Source organism: Cylas formicarius, unplaced genomic scaffold (genome assembly GCF_029955315.1).
Source record: "Cylas formicarius isolate icCylForm1 unplaced genomic scaffold, icCylForm1.1 PGA_scaffold_10__41_contigs__length_53128322, whole genome shotgun sequence".
NCBI lineage: Eukaryota > Metazoa > Arthropoda > Insecta > Coleoptera > Brentidae > Cylas > Cylas formicarius.
The window spans coordinates 3,465,818-3,480,512 of record NW_026844214.1 but is presented as its reverse complement, the minus strand read 5'-3'; the positions used below and the strand labels follow the sequence as shown (position 1 = coordinate 3,480,512).

General features: G+C 31.5%; 2 protein-coding genes across 2 annotated transcripts in view; one reads left to right on the top strand and one right to left on the bottom strand.

Moving 5' to 3' along the window:
• Positions 1-14,695, top strand: part of LOC132699254 (calbindin-32) — a 369,234-nt gene that overhangs the window by 152,080 nt on the left and 202,459 nt on the right. The gene's annotated exons all lie outside the window — the stretch shown is intronic.
• Positions 135-14,695, bottom strand: part of LOC132708135 (uncharacterized) — a 28,335-nt gene continuing 13,774 nt past the window's right edge. The window contains exons 3-4 of the mRNA XM_060680266.1: positions 5,564-5,647; positions 135-593 (exon numbers count right to left, since the gene is read on the bottom strand). Of these exons, the coding sequence (XP_060536249.1) occupies positions 237-593; positions 5,564-5,647 (441 nt within the window). The 3' untranslated portion in view covers positions 135-236. The remainder of the gene's footprint in view (positions 594-5,563; positions 5,648-14,695) is intronic.

The window sequence follows — 14,695 nt, the reverse complement described above, 5'->3', positions numbered from 1 at the left end:
TATTAACTGTTGCCATTTCTTCAAATTTTGGCAAGTTTTGTGAGCAAATTTCAAGTGTTCTCCAAGAATTTTAAAATTGATTTAGATTTCCTCCAAGGGGTTTGATAGGTTCGGTAAACACAATTAAAACAACATTGACCGTTAAGAGACTTATATATCATACGATCCAACATATCATAAGAAATTAGGCATTAAAATTAATCAATACTGATCGAGTTTATCACAAGAGTGGCATTTTAGAATACAGAGACGTGATTGGGGGTATTGGTGTAGTAACATTTGAACGTTTCGAACGCGGTCTCTTCAGGACTGGACCTTTTGACAGCGCAATCTTGGACCAACTTGTCGAGAACGGCCGGGTCTTTCACCACAGAGGAAGCTTTCTGTTTGATGACGTCGACCTGAATTTCTCCTGCATCGTTCTGGAATCCGATACGTCTAGACATGCAGAACGCGTACTTCTTCAGTTTGTCGTCATCGGTGAAATCGCCTTGTCTAGCTTTTGTTATGAGCTCTGCGTCGACCGCACTTTCAGCCAGGCACACCTGATGGGACTCTTTCAGTTTCTGCTTTTGTTCTTCTGTCAGCTCAGCCTGAAAATAATTCATAATTGCTATTGGTACAATTATTGAGATCCAGGAGGTTAAAATTTTCTTGAATAATTCAACACCTCTGGACTTTTATTGAACGACATAATTAATGGATGTTTCCTTATTGAAGCATATCAAGAAAATTTTAAAGTATCTAAAATTGTGCCAATGCACAAAATAGGTGTCCGGTCCGAATAATTATCGTTCCATTTCAACCATCCCAATAGTTTCGAAAATTTATGCAATGATTATTTATGCATTCTCAATTGTTTTATTATTTTGATATAAGTTTTGGTTTAGAAAAGTGTGTTCACCTACAGAAGGACTATCGCTATGGGAGCAAAGCACTTTAACACTGTGTGAGCTCTTCAAGGGCTCTGACTGTGCCAGTCATTCAGTTTTAGTGAAAAAACTAGATTGCTCTGGATGTTATATCATCTTATCTTTCGAATGGAAAGTAAGCAGTTGTTTGCAATAACGAAATGTCTAGTCCCACAGGGTTCCACTATGGGTCCATTATTATTTCTAGTCTATATTAATGATCTCCTAAAAAGTATGGACCCTGCGGTTCCGGTGAATTTTGCAGACGAATCTGCATTTAACGCATAAAACCCGAATACAGAGGGGAAACAGGGTCGGAAATAGAAAATACCCATCATTGGTTCACTAGTTAATGTTTTCATTCTTTTCACTCAATTTTGGCATACATTGTGGGGAAACTCAACCGAATCCATAAAAATGAGCTACCAGAAATTTATTCAACGCGGGATGTAGAGGCCCTTGTCAACCTCTTCTTCAGAACTTAGGGTTATACCACTGCCCTCGGTATCACACAATTTTAAAAATTCACAAATCGAAAAATTTGTTATCATTTCACTCATATCCCACTTCCTCATCAAATTTGCAACAGCGTGAAAAATTATCTGGACTTAAGCATATATAACCTGTTTCTAAATAAGGTCACAAATAAAATCATTTTTTTATGGAACAATGGTTTTATTTTGTAGAAGAATACAATCAAGTGATAAAATATATTAATCTGATTCATGATAGCGGCCCGTATTTAATCATGATTGATATTTTCCCTTTTTTTTTTTTTTGGTTCATCTTCATACGTGTTTCTATTTATATGTAATGTATTATATTTCTGTACCTATTTATTCTGGATTTCATTTAATCGTATATATTTTTTTGTATACTTGCACTTGTACTTTTGTACGAAGGATAATTACATTTGTGGAATAGATAAAATTTTTGGGTGAGAAACATAGACCTAATTTTCGTTTCTTTATTTGCGTAAATTGTATTTGTTGCAGTTATTTTAAATAATATCTGTTTTGTGTGAACAATAGGGGGTGTTAAAAAATGTAAAATATTTCGGAGGGCGATTGATTCAAATTTAAGGATAACATTTTTTTAAATAATTGAATGTTAGCAGCCGATACCTGGTGACAATTAAAATCTAGAATGGTGTTTTTAAAAAACCAAATGTTTAATTCCAATAATATAGTCAAATCTGTGTTAATATTAATGGGCAAGAAGAATTTGGAATGTAGTATCATTACAAGAAGCTTAATGAAGACGTTCTTATACTGATACCAAGATAGCTTTAAAGACTAGAATTTTTTAAAGAAATTTTGAATAAAATAAATAAAAAACAAACAAAATCAACTTTTTTGTAATGATATGAATATATAAACAATTCAATTCATTGAAAAGCGTGATCCCAAAAATTCAGTTTATTTAATCATAATTTCGTTCTTTAATCAAAATTTGCCTGAAGCCCAATCTCCGTTATTAAACTTATCTTGAACCTAATTACTTGGCGTTGTAAAAATGGTACCTAATATGGGTTTTTAATTATATTATATTATTATTATAATTACCCAAACTTAATGTTTACAAATTTTGTGTATACGTGGATGAATGTTTTTGGTAAATATATGTAAACGCCTTAGTAAACGTTTCTAAGGAAACCATTTTGTTTATATACCTGGCGAGGCGTGGCAAAACGCATTGTAGAATAAATTTACTAGCCCCCACTTGATCCTCTTTACCTTATTAGAACTGTTTTAAAATACATACACTGAATACCAAGCACCTTTTTTTACTCCTTTCTCACGTAAAAATAATTGTGGAATTCTTTTTTTTTTTCATCCAATAATATAATACAGGGTCGTACAAAGAGTCATAATCCTCGGAAAGACACGCGGGTGTCGCCCCTACGTCCCAATATGCAGAAGAAACGATAATAAAAATAAAATTTTATTATTGGTTATCTTCAGAAAAAACATGAAATATTGTACAATTATCAAGACACTCTGTGTGCAAAAAATAATAATGTCCAGTATTTCAGCAACAAAACGTAACATATACCAATTATTTATAATAATAATTTGAGATATGAATTTAAATATAAAAATATTCTTTTAAAAGTCCGTAAGAGTTTGTTTTAGTTTTCCTTTTAACTTCTACAGTTTTGAATTGACGTTTGTCAATTCTGACAGTCATGTCAGTGAATATATTCGTTTTTTTGCGAAAATGTATGCAAAAACTAACTCGTTCGCTCAGCTCGTGTCAAATGAACTCGATAGTCAAATGCCGTTTACCGCACTTGTTGCATAATATACTATTACCATTAAATAGGGTATCCCGTAAGTCTCTAAGAGCTCCTAATATTCTTATTTTTCGTGCTGATTTACCTTAGATTCCTCCCAGTTCCGAAAATTCTTTAGAGGCGACTCAATAATGCTTAAGAGGCACAAGGTACATAATTTGTTTTCTTCAAAACTTTCAAAGGAATGCATATTTATATAGTAGAAACCCTGTAAATTAATAACTATGTACATCGCGTGCAGCAGTTTCATAAACAACTGCCCCATATAATTGAACGCTCACAGAAAATCCGTCTTAATCTATGCGAAATCAATAGAAACTAGCAAGAAATATTTCTATCCGGTTGACAATGGAACTCCAATTTGCAACTGTCATACGTTTAACAGGAAATTGTTCACGCGATATTCAACCATTCAGTTTAGTATGCATAGAATAATGAGATAAAGGCGGAGAACAATTCACCCATAAAATATAATATAAAAACTTAAATCTTCGCGTAATTTGAACCTTTGAAGCGGAAACAATTAAATATCGAAACGAAATAAAAAAAATATGCACCAATCCTACGCGTTCAATTAGTTGTTTTTTTATGCAGAGTATTTCAAAAAACAGAGACAAAAACTTCTTATAAAACTGCTGGTTTTTAAGTGTTAAATATTTTTAAAGGAAACGACTTTCATACAGATTGCGAAAACCCTTACGTCGTAGATGGTGGTCACCATTTTTATCATTTTCTTTAGTGCGAGTTGTTTAAAACGAAGTCAATCAAGTGGTACCAAAAATAAATCAGAAAAATACTTTTTAGTTCGTGTTAGCAACTCGAGAGCCAAAAAAGTTGCCCTTATATTTAAAGTAAATTAAAAAAAAAACTGCAAAAATCTCTTTGACAATACCATTCGCTGACTTCAAAATTTTAATCCAGTTGAAGCATAATTGGCCCTTAATTTTGCAAAAAGTGTTGACCATTTTTGAAGTGTACAGGGTGGTCGTAATTGGAGTGTTTTAAGCGGAAAAGTCTATTTTTGAACAGCAAAATCGACTTACATGTCAACAGATCGATTTTTCAGAAACAGTTAATTGTTCAAACCGCTACCAAACGAGTTATAAGGCATTTTTCAAATTTCGCTTCTGTGCAACTTTTGTATTTATGGAACTTTTGTATTCGTAAATAACAACATGAATGTATTTTTTAAGGCAAATGCAGCGAGGTAGTCGAATTTTTTCTACATTTCTCCGTGTTATCAGCCATGTAGGGTATTTTTTGTGTATATATTAGTAGGCCGTGCATAATACGTTCAAAAAGGCTTCACATAGAAACGTTTAAAATAATTTAATGAAGACAAGGACAATTTAAAATAATTTAAGTGAGAAACACGAAACCTTAGAACCATTTAATATTTTAATTTTCATTTTTAATATTTAATTTTAATATTTGTGATTATTTAGAAAACAGTCTAATTTTATTTTAACGAAACAAAATAACATTAGAACAACAAAATAAATATTAGTATACAAATCTTTTCAATACACTAAACTATAAGATTGATGGCAGACACTTCTCGAGAGGCTTCCTCTAACTCTGCTTTGCTTGGGAAAACTTTTTCTTTATATATAAGATCTGTTAATCTCCCTTTTTTATATAAAAAAATAAAGTCCCACAAGTCTGCCTAGGAAAATTCCTATCCATACATTGATTCCAAAGCCATTTTGATACACTGCAGCATGAGGGTTTTCTGTGTTTCAGCGATAAGAATTTAATCTGTATCTGCATATGTATTGAAATTAAGTTCAATGGCTGTCTATTCGGTTTGACACGTTATCGTATCATACTTTTCATACTTTCATAATTCACTGTCTACTAATACATAAAAAAAAGCCCTATATTTGCGCCTTTATTCATGACAGATAAATCTCTACAGCTGGAAAGGGCTCGATACTGGCATTTTTTTTTAAGATCATGGCCACCTATGATTACCATATAAAATAAGAAAGTTATGAGAAAACGGAGAACTGGTCTAATAATCTTTTTATCCAAATGCCAAATTTTCTTAAATAAAAAAAGTTATGGGGAATTTTCAAAGGGCCGAAAATTTAATAAATGTTTTTCAAAAATCGAGCCCTTGACATGTAAGTCAATTTTGCTGTTTTTAGTTCAGACCTGTTCTTTTCCTGTTGAAACACTCTAATTACGACCACCCTGTACATGATTTTTATTTGGGTAACCCGAAACATGAAACAACCTGTATTATTTTATTTGTTATTCGTTGTTCTATTCCTTTTTAATATACGATATATCCAATGATAATATTAATAATTCTAATAACAATAAAATTCTTATTTTTGAGTTAAAAGCTCACCTTGGCGAGAGCGGCGATCGCAAGAACAACCAGCACTAATGTTTTCATGTCGAACCTGTTGCCGTAACTTATCAGACGTCTTGTTTACGTGAGAATGACACTTGCATTTATATACCCGTACCATATAAAGGCAACACGATGGTGTAAATCTTCCACCACCCAAAATTATTCAGAAGCGCAAACCTTGAACCTTGAAGCAATACAATGCATGGTCGCGTCAATTGCCAAGTTAAAATATAATATTATTATAATATATTTTTAGCGGCTAATCGATCGAAATTTTGTTACTCGCGCCCATACGATGGCGCTTTGGTCGGATTTGGCGAAAACAAGGCGGTAACCCCATATATGGCAACCACCATTTTGACAGAAATACGTCAATGCGAACAGTATGATTTTTATTAAAATATAACACGAGTGCTTGAAGTGCTTTTTAAAATGGATGTAAACGAAGGAGGTATTTTCTCTTACCGCACATTTAAGAATGACCATGTTTTAATGCATTTTTTGTTTGGATCCGGTTTAAAAAATTTTACTGTTAAATTATAGAATGCTAATATTATTATTGATAATGATTGTAATAATCTTCATTTCCATTAGACTTACATAAGTATCGGATAATGTCAATAAAATAAATATTCAAAATATTGTACAGGATAAAGTTCATTATCTCATTGTTTTCAGAAGTTATGAAGAAATGGTAAATACAAAAAAAAATTAGAACTAAAAGTTCAGATTTTCACGAAATTATATATTTTCATATGACAATTATTTCGACAACACCGTGTCTTTATCAAATGTAATATTTACAAACTTTTGACAATTTTGATATTTTACATAAGATTTAAGATATAAAAGATTTAAATGCAGCCATTTTGTGTGTACAAGGGTGATTTGAGCTGTTATGTATGACTGTGTCCGTGTGTGAAGGTTTATGATATATTGAAAAATCTAATTTGTTTTGCGCTTTCGTAATAGCTAAGCTTAAAAAATTAATAGAGTTATCCTGTTCAATATCGATAGTGAATTAAATTGTTTGTCCGTTCCAACAAAGCAAGCAAAGACATCATCCACGTATCTATACCACCATAGAAAACTTTTACTTAAAGGGTGGTCTAGTATGACATTTTCCAAATTATCCATAAAAATCTCTGAACAATGCGTATCTTGTTCTAAAATTTATATTGGACAAACAGGTAGACCCTTCAAGAAACGCATTAACGAACATAAAATAGCGTTTAAAAACCATAGTCCAGATTCTAATTATGCTACACACTTAAACACAGAAAAACACATTTTTGACGACAATTTTGATATTTTACATACAGCCATAAAAAGTAGAAAATTAAATTTATTGGAAGCTATGGAGATTAACAAAATACCTCTCCATTATTAAACTTAAATTCTCTCAACAACATTTATTAAGGTTTTATGGTAATTTTTCGGTATATTTAGTAGCAGGTAGTTTGTAAATACTACATTTGATTTGGTCGAAACAATTGTCATGTCAAACTATACAATTTCGTTCTTATTTATCTCGTTGCTCATTATTTCTAGAGCTTCCATCGTTATTTCTGATTGGTCTCTTTAGTCTTTTGGTGGCTTTCCATAGTAAGTAATTCGTAGATTTTTGAATTGTCAATTCATTGATGTACTCATTTAAAGCATTATTTTTAGTGTTCTGAATATCTTTTTTTCGGCGGTTATGTGGCTTTGTTCAATCTAGTTTTATTTTGTCGAGCTCTGATTTGGTGACGCCTCAGTTCACGCTTTTTGCGAATCAATTCATCTATCCACCGATATTTTGATATTCGTCAGTTGTGAGAGCTACTTCACGAAATTGTTGCATAAAGGAACCAAAATCCAATTCGAATAATAATTTTTAAACAATTTTAAAGCAGTTGCAATAAGCAAATAGTATTGATATCACTCGCATATATGAGGAATCTTCGCTTAGCGGTTTTTAGGGTTTAGGAATCATTATTACTTCCCCTAGATATTTAAGTCTAGTGCAATGAAAATATGGATCAGTTTGACTATGGTTTTTTTTGGTAGATACTCTAGAATTTCGTCTGTAATTAGGTCATATCCATGAACCTCCATTGGGTTGATGTTTTCTTCGACTACAGTAGTCAGGCATTATTCTCAATGTTCTAAATATTCCTTTTAAGCTGTTGTGTGGTGTTGTTTAATCTAGTTTTGTTTTGTGGAGCTCTGGCTTGGTGACACCCCCGCTTCAGTTTGCGCTTCTTGCGAATCAATTAATTTAGCAATTAATACTATTTTGCGATTTGTGAGTCATCATTGTCACGTTACACGTCTCTCAGTAAATGTATTTGTGCTATTTTATGAAAATATACCCAAAAACCCAATACAGTCACTCTTGTAGAACCCTGTTCCCAAAATTAAATGTGTTATCATTTCCCTTTCTCCTTATATTAAATAGCATAATTTACATAAAGAGTAATCTATGTAATAATTGCATGATCAGAATGGAAGAATGGAGATTATAATTTGCTGGTGCCAAGTCATAAGCCAAAGTAGCTAATAGCCCTATGATTTTACCAATAAAACTATATAATAAGTTGCCTTTGTCTGTCAGACAGATATTGCCTGTCCATTTATTTAAGCAAAAATTAAAGCTCATTTTGAATGAGAATGTTTTTTATTCTATCGATGAATACTTTGATTGTAGTAATGCTGATCTCTCAGTGTCATATACTTTGTGTATTGGTACGTATCTGTTATTAAAGTTTGTATTTTGGTGTTCTAATGTATTACTTGTTGAAATTGTCCGATACTTTTGTTAAAAGTCAATGGAAATAAACATTATTATTATTATTATAGAACGCGATGATAAAAGCGTAACTAAAAATCGAATGGCAATTGTAAACAATAATAAATTGATAGCAGTTGCAAAAACCACACAATGCATCGTCGTAAAAATATTACGATAAACGCGGAACAAAATTGCTAATATTTTGTACCACAATACACCCTTTTGTGAACAAATAGCAAGTCATTACGTCCGATGCCAATTCCATTACATCAAATCAGTCTGATTACAGCACTTGCATGCTCGTAATTTTCCTTTTTTTCCCTTAAGGTTTTTCAACCCTTCGTTACGTGTACCTGATAGGGATCGACAAATCCGAAACGTTCGTTCTGCAAAACATTGTCGTTTTACTTTTCCTTATCTAGGCCAGATGATCGTGATTGCTATTACGATGTGCTGCCGCTTTCAGAATCCCGATTTATAAATAGAATACCAGCAGTGAAATTTTCTTCAGCTCCGGATTTACATAGCTGGACACTCAAATCGGAGCTCTTCCTTTTTTATCTTTTCGTTGTTAAAAAACAAACAAACAAGTATATTAAAAATGTTATTTAAAAAAAATTATAGCTGTTTCATACAATGAAATGAAAAGGCAGGTATCTAAATGTTTTCAAACTCTTGATTGGAACCTTCGGCACTGTACTAACACACAATAATCTTTTTTAATCTTTTCCTGAAAATGCTAACTTGGTTGGCGAAACGCGCGTCGAGTATCTAAATGTTTTGTTCAATATAAATAAGTATATCAAAAGTCAATAAGCCAAAAAAATAAATATAAGAATTTCAATTTCTAGATTTGGAATTTGGCATATAGGATCTGTATCTTTTTTTTAATAATTTTTTTCCAATTGACAGCACTGCAAAAGAAATTGAGTTATTGTTACCCCAAGAGTTTCCTCGGTTATCTTTTTTGACTGATTTTAAAATGGAAAATGATCTTTTTCTTGAAGCGCTACTTAAAAGAATTGTGAGAAATATGTGAAAGTCTGTATCACTATTAGAAATCTTTGGAATAAATGTAGTTAAATAAATCAGGTGCTGAAGTAACATTGATTTATTAACTATATTTAAAAATGATTTTCAAGTAAGGCATTCTTCTGCGAATTCATCGTTAATATCATTTTTTTACAGTTTCAGTTGAATGAGTTGAATTAAAAAACTAAATTGCTTGTCAATAAAACTGTACTTTTCTAACCTTTTTTATATTAATAATTGTATCTATACGAACAAAATAGATAACATCATACTTAAACTCTTTAAATTGACTAAACAATGGCGCATTTTTACTCCTTCCATAATAATAATCAATTTTATTTCTTAACTGATATTACTACTTGATGTAAATTGATGTTAACCTTTCGAATTCTTTGGTTACCTTTATCAAATAAAGACAGGATGTCATTTTAGAAAATCGATAAAAAGACTATCCCCACTGTATACAGTTTTTTGTGTAAGCTTTGAGCTTTTAATTTAACTGTTGAATTTTGAGCAATATCAATCTAATCAAAACTATAATTATTTCTTTTGTTATTCGATTCATTTTTAACTCTTTAAACGATAAAAAACTGATTATATTTGAGTATTAAACCCAGTGAATAAAATAAAATAAAATAAATGACCGCTGTTGTTACTTTATATCTCAAATTTTGTGTAATGATTAACTTTGATTTAGCATAGGTGGGATCTAGTTAATTACTTCAATTGTTGTTTTTTCAATATCGGTATAAAGCGTAAGCATTAAAATAAGTTAAAATTAAAATTTGTAAAAAAAAATAACTTTATCTAGTTGACACTATAGCCTCAGAATTTTTTAAGTTTCGTCGTACATTTCTGTGTTTCAGGTGTTGACCCTAAAGCACTGTCTGTAAACTATTTTTGATTTTTTTTATTGTACAATTTGATTTAATCCAATGATATATTAAAAATGTGAAAATTCTAAATGCCAATTTAAAAAAAAAGGTCTAAAATACAAATAAAATAAAATATAAATTTTTTAACACAACTCGGTATCTGTTTTACCACCCTGTACAAGATATTAAAAAAAAATTATAAAAGCGTTTTTGTCAATGAAAAAAAAAGGATTACATTTTAATAAATTATTACAATCATTTAAAGCTTAAATGAAATATATGTATCTGTATCTATACAGTTTTGAAAAATACAATTATTGTAAATCCGAGCACATCTCCTTATCGGAAAGCTAGAAAGGTAATTTATAATAATTTATACAAAAAGAAGAATCCACAAGGTTTTATTGCAACTTGGTAAAGAAAAGCTACTTCATAAAAGTTTCTTCAGCAAAGTTTCAAGCTCAAAAATTTTAAGTTTTCTTCGTACCACTAAAGGTGTCGATCTCTACTGGATCCGAGGTTTAAGCTGTTAAATAGTGATTTTGTGTGTTTTCTATTCTGACGATGTATTGACTATTAATAATAATCCAGACTGTGGATGGGAATCTAATCATGACACATACACAATTATTGCTGACTAATGATTGTTTTGGTAGTTCTCAAAATGAACGTCAGAATTCTCAAACATTTATTGACAATACTTGCGATATGAGCCTCAAAATTTTTTACTTGGTTAACTCTTTTCAGCTGTTTATTACCAAGCATTAAGTTAATATCAATAGTATCCTTTTTCCTTGTGAACAGAAAACATTGACCTTCAGCAAGATTTAAGAAGTATCTGTGTTTTCTGCAATAATCATAAAATCTATCAAGATCGACCTAAATGTGAACCAATCTCTTTTTTTTTCAAAAGTGCACGAATAGAATTGCAAAAATAAAGGGTACAGATGAGATCCCTGGCGGGACACCCTAGGTAAAATTACACAGAGATGGGCGATGTACTTTATCGAAGGCCTGTGAAAAGCCAGTGTACACAGCGCACTTTTAAAAACCATTATACATGGAAAAATTGGATTAACGGAGCCAAGTTTGTAAAGAATTAACGTGTTTTGTGAAAACCAATGTTGATTTGGATCTATGGGATTTTTACAAGAGAAAGCAATAAATTGCAGTCTCAAACACGTCGACAAAGTGACGTAAGAGCCATTTTCCAGCAATTTGGAAACACCCCCTAAGACAGATATTAACGAATTCGTCCCCAGACATTTATTAAAAACAATGATTAGGGGTTCTGACAAAAGTAGATATCATCGGATCGTTCCGAAAATTAAAATAAAAAAAACTGCAAATTATTGTCGCCAAGTTTAGTCGAAAACAATTTTTTATAGTTTTCTAAATTATACCCCACCCCGGAACAGTCAATTTCGATATCGATTTCAACGTAAACACCGTCGATTTGCCTGAGCGCTCATTGCACAGATGCTTTTTTTAAATCCACGATGTTGCCTTGCGAAGCTGGCCGACTAATTAAGAGGAAGTTGCCGATTTTAATGCAGAAGAAACCGGGCCGCGTGAACCGAAGGTCGCTTTGTTTCTATCTACGAATTCTGATTTAATAATTACCTTAATAAGAAGAAATTACGCGCATGTGGCCATAAGTGTGGCATTACTGGCTAACGATGCGCGTAACCATGAAAATCCATTTGTAGTATTTAGGACGCCGCAATTTTGCGCTCGGCTGCATTTTTTTCTCTCAATTCGGTAGTTATTGCTCAGTTTGACAGGCTCTTCTGTGTCTACAATTTTCTTTTTCGAAAATTCAGGGTGATATTTTATGAAATTTGTTTAAAGGAAGTTCTATTTAATATAATATCGACCCGAGACACCTACGAACTTCAGTCAAATTTTGATAAACTTTTGGGGGGGAGGGGGGGTAGTTACACCCAGTAATATATACAATGCGTTCTTTTTATGTACATGGTACAGAGTGAAGAAGAAATTTTCCTTCAATTTTAAGAAAATTTTAGGAAATATTAATAATAGTAATAATAATAATAATAATTATAATAATAATAAAGGCCTTCATTCGGAAAAGAAGAGCGAAATTCAGTTCAACTAAGTTAAATAAATAACTGGAAGTAGGTTTTTACATCAAGAAGATGAACGCAACGGCAAGATTACCATATAAGTTTTAACAAACTCAAAAAAGAAAATATAATAACACGAAAGACAAAAAATAATAACAAAAATAATAATAAAGTAATAATAAAGTGACACATACAACATACAACAACGTTTATCGTTATATAATCTGGCGGCAGTAGACAATTATTCAATAGTTATATAAACATAATGAAAATAAGAAATTTGACAACAACAAAAAATCACAAGAATTAACATGCCTTAGTAAAGTCTGTTCATAGATACAAGAAAGTGACTAACTGATATGAATTAACGAAAGACCCGGACAAGCTGTAAGAATGGAATATGGCCGAACAGGTCCGTACTTTGCTTAGAATCTAATTATTTGGGGTGTTGTTAGGAAAGATACTAACCAATATTTATTAATTTATCTATGTAATTATGTTTAAATCGAAAATAAAATTAAAAATTATTTTTATTATCTACTTAAATTACTTAAATTATTCACATAATATATCAGTATCACTATCGCTATCATCGCCCGTTCTAATTATTATTTGTTCTATATTATTTGCAATATGGATATACGATTTTTCTGCTTTTTCTATATGTTTATTTGCCCAACTTTCTGGAGGGATGTTAAAAACTTCGGTTTCTATAAATTTGGGGACACTGGAGTTAGTTGGGGAAAACATTGTTACGACGAATGGCAGATTTCAGTTGGTGTCAAACAGGTTCAATATGATTAAATATACAGTGATAAGGTGGAAGCCTTAAAATTGTATGCCCTAGATTTTACGCCGTATTTTATCTTGATCACTTTCATCTACACTCGAGAAAATTTCAGCATCGCTTCTTTTTTTCCTCGATGAAATGGGATTATTCACAATTTTCCATACACTTGATGTTGGAATTTTCGTCATTATGGCCGTTTCTTCTAAAGATGCTCGCTTGCTGGCACCGCGTTCAATGAGAGTCAAACAAACATTGTTTATAACTCCCTTAGTCTCAGTAGATTTGTGTTTTCTACATTTGGGCGGCAGCATCTCCTGAGATACACTAGACTCGCACATATTTTGCATAATTCCAACACGATTCAACACCCGCTGTATTACACACGAAATAAGAATGATTACTAATAAACTTAAACTAAGTAGTATACCAAACCAAAGAATATTAAGCACAGGTAGGTATAAAATTATTATTATTGCGGACCACAATTTTACCTGAATTTAAATTCCGAAATTTTAGTTAATAATCTTGTTGCATTGTATGTTAATGACCACCCTTGGATAATCCCATTCAAAAGCAATTGGTCACTTTCTTATATCTATGAACAGACTTTACTCAAGCATCCTGACTTTAAGTGATGTTTGTTCCTCATTTTTAAACATAGCCATTTATTTCACGTTATATTTTCATTATTGTTCGTTTAATTATCGGTTTTATTACCGTTTGTCGTTGATATTATGTTCTGTAGAATTTTTAGTGTTTTCAAATTCAAACTTAAATAATTCAAGAACGGCTTAACACAAATAACAAAAATCCATATATTTTTGAAATCAGGAGAAAAAAATCTGTGGTCATAACAGAAAACATATTTGAAAATAAAAAACTCGCTACTATTTTGCAACTTTGCGATGCGTGTTAGTTTTCTTTTACAAGTCTAGAAGATAATACTGTGTAAGAAGTATACTACTTTTGTGTTAAAAATTATTCTCACACAACAATAATTCTTTAATTCTTTAGGTTTTTATTAAATTTGTTATAATCACAAATAAGTGATTTAATTTAGGAGTTTGGAGTTGACTTTTTTAAATAGTGATAGATTGGGAATATTCTTCAATTCGAATTGAAACTTCTGTGTTAATCAGGCTTTTTCGAGGGTATTTGCAATTACACGGCCTTTTAGAGTACCCTATAAAAATGCATCTATCGACGTCAGGTGAGGACTGTTGGGTGGCCATTTTATTGTTCCATCTTTTCCAGTTTTTAATTTAAATAGTCTTTAACGAATATTGCACAATGAGTTTGAGCGCCGTCTTGTTGAAAGACGAGGTTCCTTAGTTGTTTTAATGGGAGCTCATGCAAATAGTTTTATAATTAGTTCTGAAGAAAATTTAGATAACCATTATTATTTAAAGCAACGTTTGAAGTTCTTGAAATTAAAACTTCTTGTGGCCCACTGTCTGCTGTTTTTTCGATTTATCATATTACTGCTTAAAAACGATGACGGTAAAAAAAACTCAAATAAGTAACATTCCCGTTAATTTTTTCCACCATTGAATGGCAAAACTCAACCCT